Source organism: Chlamydotis macqueenii, chromosome 20, assembly GCF_036417535.1.
Source record: "Chlamydotis macqueenii isolate bChlMac1 chromosome 20, bChlMac1.mat, whole genome shotgun sequence".
Taxonomy (NCBI): domain Eukaryota; kingdom Metazoa; phylum Chordata; class Aves; order Otidiformes; family Otididae; genus Chlamydotis; species Chlamydotis macqueenii.
In genome coordinates this window covers 2,426,149-2,444,390 of record NC_141575.1, presented here as the reverse complement: position 1 = coordinate 2,444,390, position 18,242 = coordinate 2,426,149, and the positions used below count along the sequence as shown (strand labels likewise).

At 55.8% G+C, this 18,242-nt stretch overlaps 1 protein-coding gene across 7 annotated transcripts in view; it reads left to right on the top strand.

Annotated features, from left to right (window-relative positions):
• The window catches only part of DAB2IP (DAB2 interacting protein), a 154,400-nt gene that overhangs the window by 129,599 nt on the left and 6,559 nt on the right, over nt 1-18,242 (top strand). For 6 of the 7 annotated variants that reach the window (XR_015260698.1, XM_086763580.1, XM_086763577.1 and 3 more), the window contains 8 exons: nt 293-437; nt 2,721-2,865; nt 6,580-6,816; nt 8,429-8,630; nt 9,232-9,410; nt 10,798-11,671; nt 14,495-14,647; nt 17,105-17,307. Coding sequence is in view for 6 of the 7 variants with exons in the window: in XM_086763580.1 (XP_086619706.1) it covers nt 293-437; nt 2,721-2,865; nt 6,580-6,816; nt 8,429-8,630; nt 9,232-9,410; nt 10,798-11,671; nt 14,495-14,647; nt 17,105-17,307 (2,138 nt within the window). In the remaining variant the exon portion in view is untranslated. The remainder of the gene's footprint in view (nt 1-292; nt 438-2,720; nt 2,866-6,579; nt 6,817-8,428; nt 8,631-9,231; nt 9,411-10,797; nt 11,672-14,494; nt 14,648-17,104; nt 17,308-18,242) is intronic. The other variant, XM_086763579.1, reaches the window with a different exon arrangement.

The window sequence follows — 18,242 nt, the reverse complement described above, 5'->3', positions numbered from 1 at the left end:
CAGCACTGATGGAGGGGTGAGTGTGGTCCAGGCCCGGAGTGAGTCGTTTTTTGAGGTGGAAGAATTGTGACCCTCCAGAGATTTCTCTCTTTCTTGGGTCCATGAGGCTGGGGAAGCAGGGGAAAAGTGGGCTGCTGGTAACGCCGCGTGCACGCACGGGATCACCGCAGCACCTCCGCTCCCTCTTGAGTCCCGCGGAGGTGAGACCTCTCCGGAGAAGGGGAGGCCGCCTGCTCTGCTGAACAAAGCGCGTGTCAGTGCATGGTGACCCACCGTGGGCTTTGCTTTCCAGGATTTCTTGACTGACCTGATGATGTCTGAAGTTGATCGCTGTGGTGAGAATGAGCATCTCATTTTCAGGGAGAATACACTGGCCACCAAAGCAATCGAAGAATACCTGAAGCTGGTGGGGCAGAAATACTTGCAGGATGCCTTAGGTACGTACAGAGCACTGGCAAGTCTCACCCAGACGGGTCCTTCCCTAAGCTGCAGGGTGCTCTGCGCGGTGGAGACCGCCGCTGAGCCCTGATGGCTCGGGGGACGCCAGCATTTACTTCTCGGAGGGCTTCTCTGGCCGCGGGGTCTGAGCGCGGGGCACGGCCCTGGCTGCGGCGAGCAGCTCCCTGCTCCCAGGTGAAGGTCACCGCTGAGTTAGCGCTTTGATGTGCTTTCAGAGGAGATAACCAATTGGTATTTGAAGGCGTTCTGCTGCCTGCCAAGCCTTCTGCGGGCGCTGGCGGTGTCACGGCAGCTGATTGAATCCTTCCCCTGACGGCACACCCCGCCAGAGACGCTCCCTGGTCCCTCGCAGCGCCAGCCGGCCAGATGTGATCTCCGAGCTGCTGTGATGAGAGCTGCCTCCCGGATCGCGCTGGGAACCCTCCTGGTGCCTGGGGTTTTTTAAGCGCTGGCTATGTTTATGGCTCCAAAAATATTTCTCTTGATGCAAATGAAAATAATTAGAGCTTTTGCTGCTGGGCAGGTCAGGAAGGAACGGCTGTGTTGCTGTACAGCCAGCGCAGCACGAGGATGGGGAGAGGCTGCCTGTGAAGCGATGCCTGAACCTCAGCCGAAGGCTGGTCCTAGCAGGAGGATGAGAAACGTGTCTCTTGAGCTGTTAATTTTTCAGTACGTTGGGTTCCTACTGATGGATTTGTGTAATTTTAGCAGGGAGCAAAGTATTATAAATACTTTATTGCGATAATAGTAATAATAATAACAACAACGTTGAGGAAGGGGAGACCGTTGAGCAAATTCAGTCAGACCAAGAGGCAGCCCACAAGAATAGGAAAAGGAATATTATTTATTTCTGCCTTGTAGTGCTTTATGGTCGAAGGCAAGACTCTAATTAGATTACCTCATAAAATTTCTAAAAAGCCAGGAGATTAATGAGGGCAAAGAATTTTGAAATATTCCCCTTTCAGGGCTCGATGCTAACGCCGCCAAGCCAGCTCCATGTCGTACAGGAGGAGCCCGCGGTTCCTGCTCGCTGTCCGGGGCACTGACTCTGTGCAGGCCTTTTATCAGGGACATGATTCATTTGTGCGTCACGAGGTGACACCGTACAGCGTGGCGCTTCTCTTTAAACCGTGAAGCGCACGCCGGTAATGGGGCCAGATAATAACGGCAGGCATCACCTGCAGGGGAGCAGGGAGGCTTCAGAGCTCCCTGGCAGAGTGGAAAATATATTGGAGAGGCTCTCCGGTGCGTAATTAAAGTCTGGTTTGGCTGTAGAGGAGGAATGCAGGCTGCAGTGGGCGAAACCCAGGAGGACGGGAAAATCCATGACGGCCAGAAATGTAAGAGATGAGCAAACCAACTGGAACTAGAACAAAACCAAAGCAAACCTTTCTCCCAGAACATCGCCCAGCTCTGCAGGTCCCTGGCTCTAAATCCCTGTTATCCCATCCCCCGGTCTCCCCAGTGCTAACTGGGATGAGCGACCACCATTCCCTGCAGCTGGGCGTGTGTTGGGGTGTGGGAAGCCCCCCCAGCCGCGGGGCAGGGGTCTGTGGCCGGGTGCCCCGGGGTGGAAGGTGGCACGGAGGCGAGGAGCTGGCAGAGCCGGCTCACGGCATGAGACTCCGCGAGGGTGAGGAGCGGCCAGGCAGCAAACAGGAGTGTAGGGAAACTCAGAGAAATATTTTAATTTCATTTTGTGTCATGTTCAGCTCAAAATAAACCGAGTAAATGGTTTCTTTCCTTTAATTACCTGCCTCTTGTGAATCATACTGGCGTGTCAGCGCCAGGGCACAGGCTGCGTTTGCAGGCCATCCCACAAATAATTACAGAACTTGCCAGCATACTTCCTACTGGATGGGCCCGAGGGAGCGTCTCTGGAACTGGAGCACGGGGGTCAGGACAGGCGGGGGAGGCGGGCGTTTTGGCACCATCGTTCTGATGCAACAGCCCGTAGCCGCCACGGCAGAGCTGCCAGCTGGGGCGAGGGGTGGAACGTGCTCGGCGCGAGCCCGGGCGCCTTTCTGCGGGGTGTGCTGTGTTGTTTTGTGGGCTCCCGCGGCAGCGCGGGCTGGCTCCGCTCGGATGGTGAGAGCTGGCTGGGGCGCGGCACGGCAGCCACCACCGCCGGCTCTCGTACCCCACTTCTGTTCAGCCGGTGTGACGGGGCGGAGGGTGACTGCTCGGGCTTACAAACGGTCTTGCCTGAAGGCTGCGTCTCTCGTGCCTCCAAAACCCATCACCGACTGTCTGTTTTGCAGGGGAATTTATCAAGGCACTGTACGAATCAGATGAAAATTGTGAGGTGGATCCCAGTAAGTGTTCATCTTCAGACCTCCCTGAACATCAGAGCAACCTGAAAATGTGCTGTGAGCTGGCCTTCTGCAAAATCATCAACTCCTACTGGTCAGTATCCCGGAGCGTCGCTCGCCTCCGCGTGCCCTCAGCTCCCGCGGAGGGGGTACAGCTGCTGGGGACAAGGGTGGCAGCAGCCCAGCTGCAGGCTGTTGGTGCCTGTCCCGTAGCTGCACTAACAGGCAGGTCGTCAGAGAGCTTTGGGGGAGAGCTGCGCGGCCCTGCCCGTGCCCTGCAGCCTGTAAGGGGGGCTTGGTGGTCCAGGAGCAAGGGTGGGGATGGCCGGGGGTGAGACAGCAGCTCCTGCTCGGCCAGAGTTTGGAGTGCCCGCTCTGGGGGTGCGACAGCCTCGCTGGTTCCCCGTCACGCTTGTTTTCAGTGGGTGCTGAAGGTTTATAGGGCAGTGGAGTCAAGGAACACAAATGTCTTTGCCAGTGTGACCAGTTCAGAGAGGGCCTTGGTACCAACTGTGTATAAAAGTCTGGGATAAAGGGCAGGAACGCGTGTCCTGGGTCTCCTGCCAGTGGAACGAGTCAGTCTGGATGGGTTTTGAAGCCCTCTCTGCAGCAGGCAGGGGCTGTGGCGCTCCTCCTGCCTGCAAGGGAGCTGCACCAGCGCACGGAGCTCGTGTGGAGGCAGATGTTCCCTTCCTGCAGAGTGCTGGACGGGAGGATGCTGCCCTTACTGCTGGGCTGCTGTTTGGCTAGGCACCCTGCGTTCCTCTGGGTTAACCCCTCTCTCTTGCTGAGGCGGAGATGAGGGGCCCGTTGCCTCCTTGGCCCAAGGCCTGGAATGCAGCGCGAGGCATTTCCTGGTTGTTTGTCTCAGGGTAAAGGTCCTCACAACTAGCTGGGGCAGGCCCGAAGATGCAGAATTGACTGGAGTAAGGTCGTTGTCTCTCGCTGTGGCGGTGGACGTTACTGCTGCTCAGCCCTGGCGACTGGCAGCCAGGATCCGTGGGTCTGTTACGGATGCTGCCTGCAGAGATGACCCGAAAAGGTCAAAAAATGAGCTTGTGACTCTCTCTACTTGGAGAAATAAAAATATTTTCTTTCTGCTGTTGCTACGTACCCAGAGACTCTTGTCCCGATCACAGGAGAGAATGATCATTTTTGCCTTACTGCTGGATTTGCAGTCTCCCTGCTCAGAAGTCTGGGCTTAGTTTTTATTAATGTGTTTGGTAGCAACACTGTTGTAGCAAAACATCAACTAAGGATAATACTGGAGGAAGGAAGGAAGTCTTTGATAGTAAGGATTTCTCATTTTCTCGCCTATCCCAGCTGTTGTGTTGAGGTCTGAAAACTCATTGTATGTAATCTCCCAGCACACTGAGCGTGCCCTCCTGCAAGCCCAGGAAGGGAATTGCTTTTCCTGATGTTGCTCAGGGAGAGAACACGCGGCGGGAGGCTCACTCAGACTTCTTTATCTACCCCAAAAAGGGCAGATTTCTTCCCAGGTATCCTATACCCTATCCTGGGCCAAGCGATAACTCCCTGACTCAGGAATAGCGTTTACCTGCCCTCCCAGACGGGATTCACCACTGGATTGTCAGTGTTTGAATTAATGTCTCCTAAAAATACTCAAAGCAACACTAAAAGGTCACTCTAAAAATAGGCTTGGTAAGTGACCTAAGGGAAGTCGGGAACGCACGGGAAGTTCGCTCCTCCAGTCCTGCCTTTCCAAGGAAAGCGGGAGCGCTTAGCCGCTGCCCTTTGTGCCCAGCGGTTCTTGGGGATTAATTGGGCTGAGGAGTGTTGGGATTGGCCAAGGTATGCTGACAGCTAACGATCTTGCCTTAAATAGCGTGCCAGAGTGTGCATGCTCGTCTACGGAGAGAGTTGGAGAGAGGAAAGAGGTTTACAATAACTGAAAATTGTTATAATTATGACATAATTTGGACATCTGGAAAGTTTCAGTGTAAGCAGAACTGCAGCATGTGGAAGCTCGTTACTGGGAAGCTGGGTAATGAATTACAGGCCCGTTTGTCACATACAGCCAGCTAGCCGAGTTCCGTCCGCTGTTACACAATTAAACTTTTATGGGCTCCCGGGCTGCGACAGCGAGCAGCGCGCGCGGGCTGCCTGCAGCCGGTGCACGCCTGTTCAAGGGTTTACTTTCCAGTAACGGCACAACCTGTCCTGATCATTCAAGCCTTAAATTGCTTAAAGGATTCTTCTGTTTCGGGGCAAATACCGTGAAGTAAAAGGGCTTTGTCCCAATTGTGTGGATCAAGCCAAAGACAGAAGAGAATTTATCCAGCCGAAGGCCTTGGCTGATGTTATTTATAAAGCACAGGGTAAAGCGTGTGAGACCGAAAGCGTGAGGCCAGCGTGGAGCAAAAGCTGAGCACGATGGCAGCATTTGCCATGGAGTCACCACCCCTGGCAGAAGGTCGGAGAGAAACCTGGAAACCCGGGGTGCAGCTCCGCGGGCCTCTGTATGCGGCTGTGCTGCGCGGGGCGCGCTGCCTGGGATGCGAGGTGCGTGGCGGGGTGCCCGCGGGCTGGGATCGACAGCAGCAGCCCCAGACTTGGGGCATGCGGCCGGGCAGTGCAGTCTGCAGCTGGCAGATTGCTGAAATGAGGGGCCAGGGCTCTGCCTGCCGAGCCTGCGTGCTCCTGGCTCCGGAACGGCTGCAGAGATGGAGGCCATGGCTGTTTGGCTGCAGGGTACGTGTGGCTCTGATGGACCACAAACCCCACAGGTCCTGAACCCGCCGGGAAGCAGAGGCTGGAGGACGGGGAGTGCTGGCGGCAGGAGGAGTGCCCTTGTGTTCCCCCAGAGACCTGGCAGCGGGGCCGTGGGGACAGCATGCGCGGGCGGGTTCTTCGCTCCGAGTGCTCCTCTGTTTTTTGAAGCCGCCCAGCTGGTCCTTGCTGCTGTGGGACAGTGGATGGTGTCTCTGGCCATGCAACTCCCATGGTTTTCTCTTCCCAACTCGTGTGAGGTTCAGCTGCAGGACATTCAGTCGCGGAGAGTGGGGCAGGCCCGTGAGAAGACAGCTGGTACCGCTTTGCTTCTCCCAGATAGTCCCTGCAGCAAAACTGGGAAACCGTCCTCTGAAATGGCTGTTTGTTCAAGAGATTTATGGCCTAAAATGGAGCCCGACCCCTCTTCAGTCTGCTTTTGTACCATCCGGCTCTGCCGGTAAACAGCTCCGGTTTGGAAACAAAGCCGGCGGTTGCTGGCCAGGGCAGCCTCCGAGGCGGGTGGGGAGCTGCGTGCCAGGGACCCAGGGGACGGACGGCAGCGCGGTGGGACCCGTTGCCAGCCTGCTCCCACGGGTGGGAGTATCCAGCTGAACAAACAACGCATGCTGGGAACAGGATAAGGTGGGAGCAGGGAGCTGGGGAGGGCCAGGCAGAAACAGGCAGCAGGTTCTCCGGCGATAAGGACTGCTGCGGCGAGCGTCTGCTGGACCCGGGGGAATTCCAGTATCCAGGAAAGCCAGGCTGAGGGCGGTGCAGTTACAAGGCTGGAGTGACTCCTGTGGGGCTCTGCGTTTGTACTGGTCACAGTGGGATTTGATCCAGGTGCTTCAACAGGAGTAGTACAACCTGCACAGCCCCCGTTCCAGGCCAGAGCCCGTGACTGGTGCAGGCAGCGGAGCTGCTGTGGAGCAGCAGGGTGAGAGGCTCTGCCGTTGTGCAGGTCTGGGTGTCGTGCCCCACCGCTGACACGCACCGTGTTCAGTTAGCGCTGCGCGGCAGTTTGAACACCCTGGCCTTGAACTTGCCATCCCTGCGTGTCCTTCTGTCCTTGCAGTGTCTTCCCAAGGGAACTCAAAGAAGTTTTTGCCTCCTGGAGACAAGAATGCAGCAACCGAGGCCGCCCAGACATCAGCGAGCGACTGATCAGCGCCTCCCTGTTCCTCCGGTTCCTCTGTCCGGCCATCATGTCCCCGTCCCTCTTCAGCCTGCTGCAGGAGTACCCGGATGACCGCACTGCGCGCACGTTGACCCTCATTGCCAAGGTCACCCAGAACCTCGCCAACTTCGCCAAGTGAGCCGGGCTGCGGGAGCGGGATGGGGCAGGTCTGGAGAGGGGGAAGGAAACTCCGGGGGCATAGGCAGAGCCGTGGCTCTGGCATCAGCAGTCCCACGCTGGCCGCTCCTTTCCTCCGTGGAAAGGGCCCATTCGTTTCCTGTTGACTTTCCCCCCACGTCTCTCTGGGACCCGTTCCCTCACTGTTAGGTCAGGGAGATCATTTAAGTTTCCAAAACAGGACATGTTTTACGAGCAGGAAAGCAGGCTGTTCTGACCACAGGGACGAGCAGGAACGCCCCGGCGCAGCCAGGCGCTCTGTCCCGTGGCGGCCGTGCGGGGCACGGCTGACGGTGATGCGCTGCCCGCCTCCTGTCACAGGCACCCGCAGGACCAGAACCCCAGCACCAGCAGTGATGTGCACAGCTCAGGAGCTGGTCTTTCCCGTGAGCTCTGGGACCTTCCCTGCTGTTAAAATGCAGCTGTCTGAACTGGGAAGGTATGAAAAGAGAATGGGGACGCTATCAGTTTCTAACTAAGCCCATAGGTTTGGTGGAAACAAAGTGAGAGATTTCTGAAAATCTTTCCACTGGCTGCAGCTCTGAGCTACTTATCCTGAGCTCTGATAACAAAATGATGAGCTTTCTGAAACATGAATGGACAGTTTCTGTCTAAAGCTTCTTAGATTTGAAAACTGGCTTAGTGCGCACACTCACAGTCAGGAACGTGCGTACGTGCACGCAGACGGAGATGGAAGACATACAAGTGTGTTACACTAGATGACAGAAATTCTGTATATTCCTGACCCATCCCTAACTAAAGCGTTTTCAGCTTTTCAGCACTTTGCAGGGAAGACTCTTTAACTAAGCTGACTTTAGTCAAGCCAAGTGATGAAGCAGAGCTGTCCTGCAGACGGCACACGGCCGAGCCTCTCCTCGCAGAGTTGCTGTCGCTGGCACAGCACCAGCCGCTGCTGGTACGGTTGAACCACGAGGCCCTCCCCGTTGCGCTCTAAATAAGACATCTGACTGAGAGCGAAGGCTGGGTGGAGTGCTTGGAGGGCAGAAGCGGGGTGCAGGAAGCCTGAGGGGACAAACGGGCTGGCCCAGCTGCAGGTCCAGCTCCCCCGGGTGATCCCCAGAGCGGCTGTGCCGGGGCGGCAGCGGCTGGCGTGCCTGGAGTGAGCGTCAGTGCCGGTGGAAGAGTGGGAAGAGTGCAGGATTCCTACCACCATCGTTCATTGGGCTTCAGTCGGTTGATGGTGCTCGGTGATACGATTGCTTGATTTCCAGTGACAGGCCCTGTTTCTGGAGGCTGTGCCCTGACCCAGCAGTAAGATGCGCTCCGTTACCCAAACAGCTTTGTTTCTCTGGCTTTCCACCACCTCCATTTCTACTGTGGAGATCCCGCGCTGATGAGGGCTTAGCTGGATTGGGCTGGAGTAGATTTTGGTTCCATGTTCGGTGAGGTACCAGGTGCCTGCTAGCAACCCTATGATCCCAAAGGCTTTGAAGGCTTCAAATTCCAGGGGAAGGCGCTGGCGTTCTTGTCTGCGTATGTCCCTACTCGTTCTGTTGACTGCACTTCTCTTTACAGGATTTGGCTGAAATTCATGTTGCTGTCTTGACAGGTTTGGCAGCAAAGAGGAGTACATGTCCTTCATGAATCAGTTCCTGGAACATGAGTGGACTAACATGCAAAGATTCCTGCTGGAGATTTCCAATCCCGAAACCATCTCAAACACAGCTGGCTTTGAAGGCTACATCGACCTGGGCCGGGAGCTCTCCACCTTGCACTCGCTACTCTGGGAAGTCATTTCTCAACTGGAGCAGGTATCCAGGGGGATTGCAGGGGCGGGCTTTGGGGGAAGCGCTGGGCATATGCACCACACCAGACGCCTCCCTGTGTCCAGCAGATACCAGTCCATCAGCTGTGTCTGTGCACAGCACAGCTGTCAGTAACCCTCAGCACTTCCCCAGCCGTTGCACGTGCTGCAGAAGTAGCTCATTCTTTACGTCCTTCTTTGAGGCAGGTGAGCGTGGCGCTCTCCCTCCTCTGCTCTTTATCTTTGGGAGGATGGAGGAGCCGGTGGGATGAGAAGGCAGAACTGCTGGACACCAGGATTTTATCTGTCCCAGCAGATTCAGAAAGTTTCTTTTTGATTGAAAGGATTTTTGTCAAGAGACCTGGACCAGGCTTGGCTATAGCTCTCATCTTTGTCTGAATTTTGTTAATCACACTCTGCCCCACAGCAGCAAATGCTTTCTAAAGCCACGTGTTCTGGGACATCCCATAGCCTCAGCATTGGGGTAAACGATGGAGAAAGTGAATGTTGTTATGTGATTCACTGAAGAGACTGTCCAGCAGCAGGCAAAGCCCACACTTCTCTAGCAGAAAGACGTTGATAGTAATTCTGCTCTCTTTTCCACGCAGGGCACTGCAACAAAGCTTGGGCCTCTGCCTCGGATCCTGAGGGACGTCAACTCGGCACTGAGCAACCCGGCCTGCGTGCAGGTCTCCGTCACGGCTGATCACGCTGCGTCCACGCCGAATGCTGGCAACAGCATCTCTGCGGGGCTACAGAAAATGGTGATAGAGAATGACTTATCTGGGTAAGAGCATGAAAGGGGACACAGGCCAGGGAAATACTGAATATCCATCTGCTGCCAAAACCTGAGCACCTGCAGGGACAGGCAGGACAGCTGTTGAGATGTGGCCTCAGAAGCAAAACGTTCATCATTTGAGGAGTTGAGGGCTTGTTTGTGCTGACCTCAGAGTGGTGGGCATCGTCATTAAGTTCATTAGGTCTCTAAGTATGCAAGATTTGTAGGATTGACCTTGCCCCTCTTCGTAAGACATAGGGTATGTGCTGCATTCACCGGGATCCAAATCTGGACGTTTGTCTAAGGGGTGCCAAGCTGTAGAGACCTAACAGTCAGTTCCGGTCTACTCTGACCAGTTTTTATAACGCGGGGTGTTTGTAATGATGAGCCGTGACTCACAGGCACAGTCACCTGACATGCTTTTTGGCCTCGTTACCTAAGGAGTTGCATTCATGGGGAAGATGACTCTGTTGCAGACCTATAATGTTTCTGTTTGTGGAAAATGAAATGGAGCTCACACAAATTGAAAGGCTGTGCGAGTAAAATAGTTTCTAAGTGGAAACTGCATAATATTTAAGAGTTTAATTAGGAACGAAAGGCAGCAGTGGCACTGGACTTGCTCTAATCAGAGCTTTCGCCTCTAATGCTTCCCAGCGTGAGGTACAATTATTTCAGTCTGATGCTATGGGGGGACCTCTGACAATATGCTTTCACCCAAATACTTGCTTACAGTGCACCATCTTTGATCAGTGGTGTATTCACGTTAAGCTGCTGCAAAGCTCTTTCTTCCTGTCCCTGAGAAATCAATGCTGCACAAATGTCTGTACAGCGGGAGGAGGGGTGGGTGACCCTCAGCTGCCAGGCTTCAGCTCTGCTGTTAGGGCTCTGTCTGACCCTTGGAGGCCTGGTGTGGATCCGGCGCCCGTGGTGCTCTGTACCAGTGTGCCAGTACAGAGCAGGGGACACGGGAGCGGCGTGGATACGGCCAGTCGGAAGCAGGAAGGGTGACAGGTGCTGTCAGCATGATGAGTAGACCCAGCCGGGGAGGCAGAGCACCCGAAGCGTGTCCATGATGGCTCCCGCGCTGCGCAGGGCTCTCGGCACGCACACACGTGCCCCTCGCTCGCCTGCCCACGCCTGCCCCCTCCTGCAGGGCTCGGCCCTGGGCTCCCCGCACCCCTGCTCCTGCCCGCTCCCCTGGCACTGTCCCTCCCCACAGGCAGACCTGGCCGGGCCAGCCCTGCCCCAGGGGCTGGGTTACGGCCCCGTCCCGCACAGCTGCGCCACGCTGATTTCTTCTGAGTGATTTCGTTTTCCTCCTCTGGTGCAGCATTCACAACTCTTCTTTTTTGTTTTGTTTTCCTCTCCTCTTCCTTACGCACTGACTTCCCCGCAGTCTGATAGATTTCACACGGTTACCATCTCCAACCCCTGAAAACAAGGACTTGTTTTTTGTCACAAGGTCTGCTGGGGCCCAGCCCTCGCCTGCCCGAAGCTCCAGTTACTCAGAGGCCAATGAGCCCGACGTGCAGATGTCTAATGGCAGCAAGAGTTTGTCCATGGTGGACTTGCAGGACAATCGGCTCTTGGACAGTGGGGCCAACGCGTCTGGCACGGCTGACTCCCTCAATGACAGTCAGTCGTCTCTTGGGCAGTTGCAGGGCGTATGGACCGCACGGACTCAGCAGAACAGCGTGACGGGCATGGCCACGGTGCGCCGGGTGGGCCAGACCCCCACCACGCCGAGCGGCGAGAGCGCGCCCGGCCGGCCCCAGCTCCTGGCCCCCCTCTCCTTCCAGAACCCAGTCTACCAGATGGCCGCCGGGCTGCCGCTCTCCCCCCGCGGCCTGGGCGACTCCGGCTCCGAGTGCCACAGCTCGCTCAGCTCCCACAGCAACAGCGAGGAGCTGACGGCCAACAAGCACGGCTTCGCCGCCCCCGCCGCCAGCGAGGACTTCACCCGCCGGACGGGGGAGCTGGCCCGCCGGCAGCTCTCGCTGACGGAGAAGGGCGGCCAGCCCACCATGCCGCGGCAGAACAGCGCGGGACCGCAGAGGCGGATAGACCAGCCGCCCCCGCCGCCCCCGCCTGTCACCCGGGGCCGGACGCCGCCCTCCTTGCTGAACACGGTTCAGTACCAGCGACCTTCCAGCGGCAGCATGATGTCCTCCTCGCCCGACTGGCCTGGCAGCGGGGCCCGTCTCCGGCAGCAGTCCTCTTCCTCCAAGGGTGACAGCCCCGAGATGAAGCAGCGCACGATGCACAAACAGGTGAGTTCGGGGCTGTACGAGCTCCGGGTGTTGAAGGGGCCAGGCAGGAGTCAGCCTGTGGACTTGGAGAAGGAATGGGCCAGTGGGGGTTGCTGCGGTGGGAGGGGACGTCGTTCTGGCTGTGAGTTACCACGTCAGTGCCAGCCCCACGGTGGCATCGCGTGTGGGGCTGTACCTTGGCTCTTGCACCCAGCTCGGCCTGCGACAGAGGCCCTCCATGGCGGGGGACACACACCAGTGTTCATCCTCTGCGTTCCTCCGTTGCGTGGCACGTTGGGCGGCAGAGACACGAGGGCGATGGCAGCCATGCCTCTGTCCTGCGCTACCATCCTGTCACTGCTTTGCCTCATGCCCAGGCTCTCATCCCATGCCATAGTCAACCCCGCGCCATCTCCCAGACTCGGGCCAGGCCCTGATCTTCTCCTGTCACTAAGAGCCTCCTGTCCCAGCAGAGCCTGGCCCTCCTGGACTCTCCGGCTTGGCTGCTCTGTGAGACCCTCCCGTAAGTGGCTCTGGGGAGGGAGAGCGGTAAGGAAGGAGCGCGCTCCCCGCCGAGAGGGAAGTTCCTGCTGTGCGGAGCTCTGCAGTGGTTCAGGTCCCAGACCACGTGCTGGTCTGCACAGAAATAAAAGTCACTATTCATGGTGCTAAAATTGAAAACAGTAGGTCTCGGACCCAGGGCCCTCTGGCTTTCCTAGCATGGATAAATTGTTTTTCTAGTCCTCATTTATTCATTCTACATTTCAGAACTAACCCCGTAGAAAATTAACACGGTAGGGCCTCTCAGTGCCTAAAGGAAGAGTTTTTTAAAGTAACGCAAACCCAGAGAATGTGGACAACGGGCAAGAGCTTGCTGCATCTCGGCGCAGACGCAGCACTGAGGCGCCTTTCAGCAGGACGGTGGCGAAAGAGCAACAGAGTTGGTGTAATGCCTTCTCCTTCCGAGGCAGGCGTGGGGCTGTGCTGCCCGTCAAAGGCTGTTTGGTCAGCCCGGCCTGGAGCTGTTCCGTGCATGCGGTATTGATCCGTATGCGCTGACGTGCCGTGCAGCAGCGTTGGTGTAACGTGGATCGATACTCGTTAGGTGCAGAGGGCACAGAGCTCTGCAGGCAGCAGCTGTTTGGTAGCAGAGTTTCTTGCAGAAGGAGAGAACGCTGAACTTCAGGTCACCATCAGAAAGCCCCCGCCAAGTTGTGTTTGCAGATCTTCCCTCCATCCACCCGTACTGTCCTCTCAGAGTTTCTCTCAAGACCTGCAGCCCTCAGAATGCCTCTCCTACCCTTACTCTGCATATTTTACTTGTCTGTTAGCAGCATCTCTAAGCCATAATGAAACTGCTTGCTCGTAGTTGGTGGTGCTAAATGCTCATTTGAGAGCAAAGGAATCGCATTTGGTGGCCATTTCAGTAGAAGTCCCCAAACCTCGTTCCTGCCAGCCAGAAGCACTTCCTCTACCTCTGTGAGGTCAGCTGCTGAGCTGACTTCCAAACCGTCCCAGGCCAGACCAGGTAGCCTTTCTTACTTCTCAGAGGGGGAAGAAAGAGGCAGAAGGACTCATGCACAGTGGGCTGAGCTCTCTTCATTGACAGCCTTGGACCGGTGGCCTTACCACCGCTGAAACAAACCCGGGTGGCCAGCGCTCCTCAGAGCCAGAAACTCTGAGCAGCCACCGCAAGTGCAGTGCCCGAGCTGGAGATGCAAGGAAAAGCAGAAAGCCGCAAGCCGGGTGAGGATTTATAGCAAGTTACATTCATGAGCCAAGTCTGAAACTTCTGATTTAAAATTCTGGAGGTAGAAGAGCAGACTAGAAGACAGCATGGGAAAGCCCCCAACCGCAGTGAGATGATGAAACCAGTCCCCACTGCTTCCGAGTACAGAACCTCCCGTTCTGGTGCTCGCCGGTGACTGGGTTTCTCTGCTGTTCGGAGGTTTGAATGAAGGGGAAAGTCCCTGACGTTTCTGACTTCCTGACTTGAATTCCTTCGACCAAGTCATCCAGATCCCTTGTGTTCTTCCAAGAAGCTGTTTTCTGCAGTTCATAATGAACCGGGATGGAGGGGAAATAACTGGAGATGCACTTCCTCAGCCTTGCAATGTGGGTGGGAAGTATTCAGGCGGTGCCGTTCGCAGTCCCAGCCCAGGCTGGCACTGAAAAGCAGCAGCCGCGGCTCTGTCTCGCTGACAGTGGGACAGCGCTGCTCCCCAGCTCCTGTAGCTACACGGACAAACCTAGAGATGAACTACGAAGATGTCGAGCATTTAGGCCTCTCCAGCATCGTACGTGTAGTCTCAGCCAAAAACAAACCTTGTATTTTCCAAGAAGATGCCCACACGACCGAAAGTAGCATTTCAGTTGGCAGAGTGGTTTTATCTGTACGAAATCTCCGCAGCAATCGAAAAGACGGCTCAGGAAAAGAGGCTGAGGAGTTGAGTGAAGTCTCTGCGGCGTGAACGGACCACATCAGGCGACTCCGTTTGCCGGCTTCTCAGGTCCTGTCCTCCTGAGGGGCCAGGGCCTGCTCAGAAACCTGGGCCCGTTCCTTTCAGCAGGGCTCCTCTGCCATGCCCTGCTGCGTGTCTGCTCTGTAGGGGTGGCACGGGGAGGAATTTGGCCTCTCAAAGGCTGTTTGACCTAAAATAATGTGAGGTGCCGAACAGGAGTTGTTCCTCCCCCCAGCCCGACTGCTCTGGTAGCTCAGACTTGCTCGTCGCTATTTGAGCAGCGTGGGAGAGGGCTTGCTTGGAAGGAAATTCTGTCTCTCCAGCTTCGTGACCATTTCTGTTACAGGTTTTTCTTTTGTTATGGTTGTATGTTTCATTGTAGGCCCCTTCTCCTGTGAACCCCAATGCCCTGGACCGCACTGCTGCTTGGCTTTTGAATATGAACATGCAGTTTTTAGAAGATGAAAGCATTGACCCAGATTCCAAGCACAGGGATAAGCTCAGGAATAAGGACGAGCTCAGCCAAGCAGAAAAGGTAAAACCTGATTGGATTGAAACAAGTTTCTAAATAGAGAGAGGATTTCCTTGAATGTGGTTCGTCTGAGCGCCCTGGGGACAAGGTGGGCTGTGTGGCACGTCCTTGCCCAGGAGAGAGGGGTGCCAGGTTGCCTCACAGGGCACTTCTGGGGAAGGTTTGGGAGGTTTTCACACACTCAGTGACTGGAATTACCCTCTGACGAGGGTAAATACAGAGACGTGCTGGTTAGATAGCGGCTGACACAAACACGTACACGTTTAGCAGACTCTGTTTGCAGAGGTGTAGAGATCTGCACTGCCCCCTCAGCAGAGACACCAGTAGGCAGCAAATCACAGAGAAGATGTCAGAGTGGGGCATCACCCGCTGGGCTGTCGCTGCATGTAGTCAGAGAAGGGCTCTGGAGCGGCTCGGTGCTCACGGGAGCCTGCAGCAGAGATGAGAGGGGCAAGCTTTGCTGTGGCGGTGGAACTGGAGCGAGGTGAGATGCCGAAGGACCACACGCTACGAAACGCGTGCTGGCTCCAGCTCCACCCGCAGCTCCCGCAGGCGGGCAGATGGCCCTCCGGCGTGGGCGCGGCGCCTGCCAGGCGTTGTCACTCGTCCCCTGCCTGGCTCCCGTTCCTGTGAGGAGGGCTCAGCTTTTACCAGCTGGGCACTCACAGGGGCTGCTCTATTTCCGTGCCGGCCCGAGGGGCCGCTGCACCCCGGTCCCCTGCTGCAGGGTGACGATAGTGGGGTTATGAACTCTGAGGCTATTGCAGCAAACCGGTCCCTGTCCCAAGCTGAGAGGGAGCCCCCAGCCCAGGGCCTGCTGTCTCATTCCCATAGCATCTTCTGTTCCTTTGCTGTCACGTCACTGACATTAAAGATCACCATTAGCATAACCTCTCCCCATCACCGTAAGGCGTGAGTGGTAACCGAGAACCAGCCAAGTGTTGTAGAGACAGGAGCGACTCCTTCGGTCCCTGAGGCCTCTCCTGCTATCATTTGACTCACTTACGCTGCCTCTGTTTTAAGGCTAGGGTAGGTATTTAATCTTTCCTGTTCAAGCACCTCCCTCCTGTCTGACTTCAGTGCTTCTGTGCAAGTGCACGGGTGTTTGTGTTCCCTCATCGCTGCAGGTCACGTGTGCAAACCGTGTCGTTTTGGTGCTGCCGTAAAAGCTTTGCTAAAGGAGAAACAGCGTGATCTGCTGTGCCGATCCCTGCCCGGGCAGAAGGAGCTCGGAGCTCCTGCCCGTCTGCCGTCGGCTCGAACGCTTTGGCAATTCAGGAAGGCCGTCAGCTGACCGGTACGCCCCCTCACCAGGAGCTGGTCTGCTGGTCAGACTCCCCAGCAAGACTCAAACCTGGGACACGACCAAGCCAGTCGGTTGCGTGCTTACACAGGTGGCGATGGCCGAAGGGGAAGGCCGTGTTCACAGCCAGCCAAAGCACCACACAATTAAGCACGTTTCTGTCAGTGAAGAAATCTATCTTTGTCACACGCTTCAGAAGTCTTTTTCCCCATATCTGATGCTTTAAAAGTAGCTTGTCAAATTATCAACTGCTTGCTAATTATTCCAAGGTTATTCTAATCAACATTTTCTCTTAAAGACTATTTCCAAAGATAATTTTTTTTAAATTAAAGTGAGTTTTTTTGTACAGATACACACTGGATTTTCCTTTAGCAAAGCAGGTTGTACTGAATGCTGTGCTTCTGCAATAGCTGAACTCAGTTTTACTGAGTTTACTTAATTTGTTTAAATTGCTTTATGCGATTCTTCTGCTGCTGATTTTTAGCTTCATCTGAATGAACAGTGCAACTGTGGGCTCTTGGCTTCACACAGCAGCTCTTCTTGAATTGAGCCCTGCTTTGACATCTCAAGGCGTTGCTGAAAACGCTGGAGTGCCCCCTGCCCCTGCTCACGCCTGCGAGTTGCCCTCGCCGTGACGAAGGGTGACCGCTTGTGCCGAGACAGCGGTGGCCTACGTCTGTCACCGCTGCCGAGCCTGCAGCGCTAACAGCTCCTGCTTGGCTTCCAGCCGCTCAAAGCGCCCACGTTTATTGCTGCAGCCCGAAGAGCTCGTGTGTAAACCCAAAACCCCACCAGCGCAGCTTCTCCTGCCTGTGTTCAGCCCTGCGCTGTGAGCGTGAGGAAGCTGCCAGCCGCGTTTGCCGTTCGCTCGCCCTAACCTGCGTTCCCCGTGTGAAATGCCAAACTGCTAACAACCCGTTCTCTGAACCTGCCAGTGACCTGCCTGCCCAGCGGAACGCGGCACCGCTCCTAGCGCAGTGTGGAGAAGACTGAAGAGGAGGTGTCGGCGAGCGGGGTTGTCTGACACGGGTTTGCAGCTAGTCTAACGCAAGGAGAGGGGCGTCACTGGGTTACGGGGAAGCCCTGGCAAGGGCACAGCTCTGCTAGGTAACACGCCACATGTTTTCTCCTCCTGTGTCTGTCCTTGCGTGCTGTAGTACCAGCAGGACCTGGTGGTGCTGCAGGACAAGCTTCGCATCTCCAACAAGAAGCTGGAGGAGTACGAGACTCGCTTCAAGTGCCAGGAGGAGACAACACAGAAGCTGATGCTGGAGTACCAGGCCAGGCTGGAGGAGAGCGAGGAGCGGCTCCGGAGACAGCAGGAGGATAAGGAGATCCAGATGAAGGGCATCATCAGCAGGTACGGGGGAGGTGGGAGCGCTGGAGATGAGTGAGGCAGGCGGCCTGGCTGGCGTTAGAGCTTACCCCTGCTCGGGAGAAACGGGTTTCTTTGGAGGTGCGGGCAGGATTCCCATGTGGGTTTTCCAGCCTTTAATCACTTCCTGCTCTTGTGGGTTCCCGTCCCTGGAGGAGGATTCCAAGCCCTGACTCTTTGGGTCCCCCCCATCAGTGTTACCAGGGACAAGAAAACCCCAACATTTTCCTGATTCACAAAGGCAAAACTTCAGGAGAGGAGAGCTGGCAGCCCAGCCCAGTTCTTGGAGGATCTGACAGGCTTGCTTATCTGTTCATACAAGCAATAGATGTCATAATAAAAATGTTCTTTTCCTGGTGTTTAACTAAAGGTCTGTCACCATCCCATTACTCCTAGCTGTAAATCCCTTTCTCCCACCAGTGTGGGGTGGTGTTGACATTTGTCCAGGACATGGTCTGATCCAGTGCAGCTGGCGTCACCTTTACCTGAGCCAAGCCAGCTTAGTGCTTTTAATCAGCCCGCATAAATGGGTCAGCCTTCACTGTTCTGGGTCGCGTAAGCTGTGGGACAGTCTGCTGTAGAGGTCTGTAGAAAAGAGCCAGAAGAAAAGACTGGTTCCAAACTATGGGCTTGTGTGTAAGAAGAGGTGGTGCCCATGACTGCGTCTCCTTTGTGCTCAGATGCACAGCTGCGGGTCCTGGGAGCATCTCGGCGCGTGCCTCAGCGTTGCGGTTTCAGATGAGATGGTTTGACCTGGTGTGGATGATGGGGGCTGCTATGTGAGGCCAGTTCCATCTGTAGTCTAGCTGCTCTGGAATTTCACATCTCCTGCTGTGCGTTTCCGAGATGTGCATCACCCCTTTGCTTCCTTGGTGTCGAGGACTAAGTGAGGCCATCATCTGTACCGTTTTCTGTGGCTG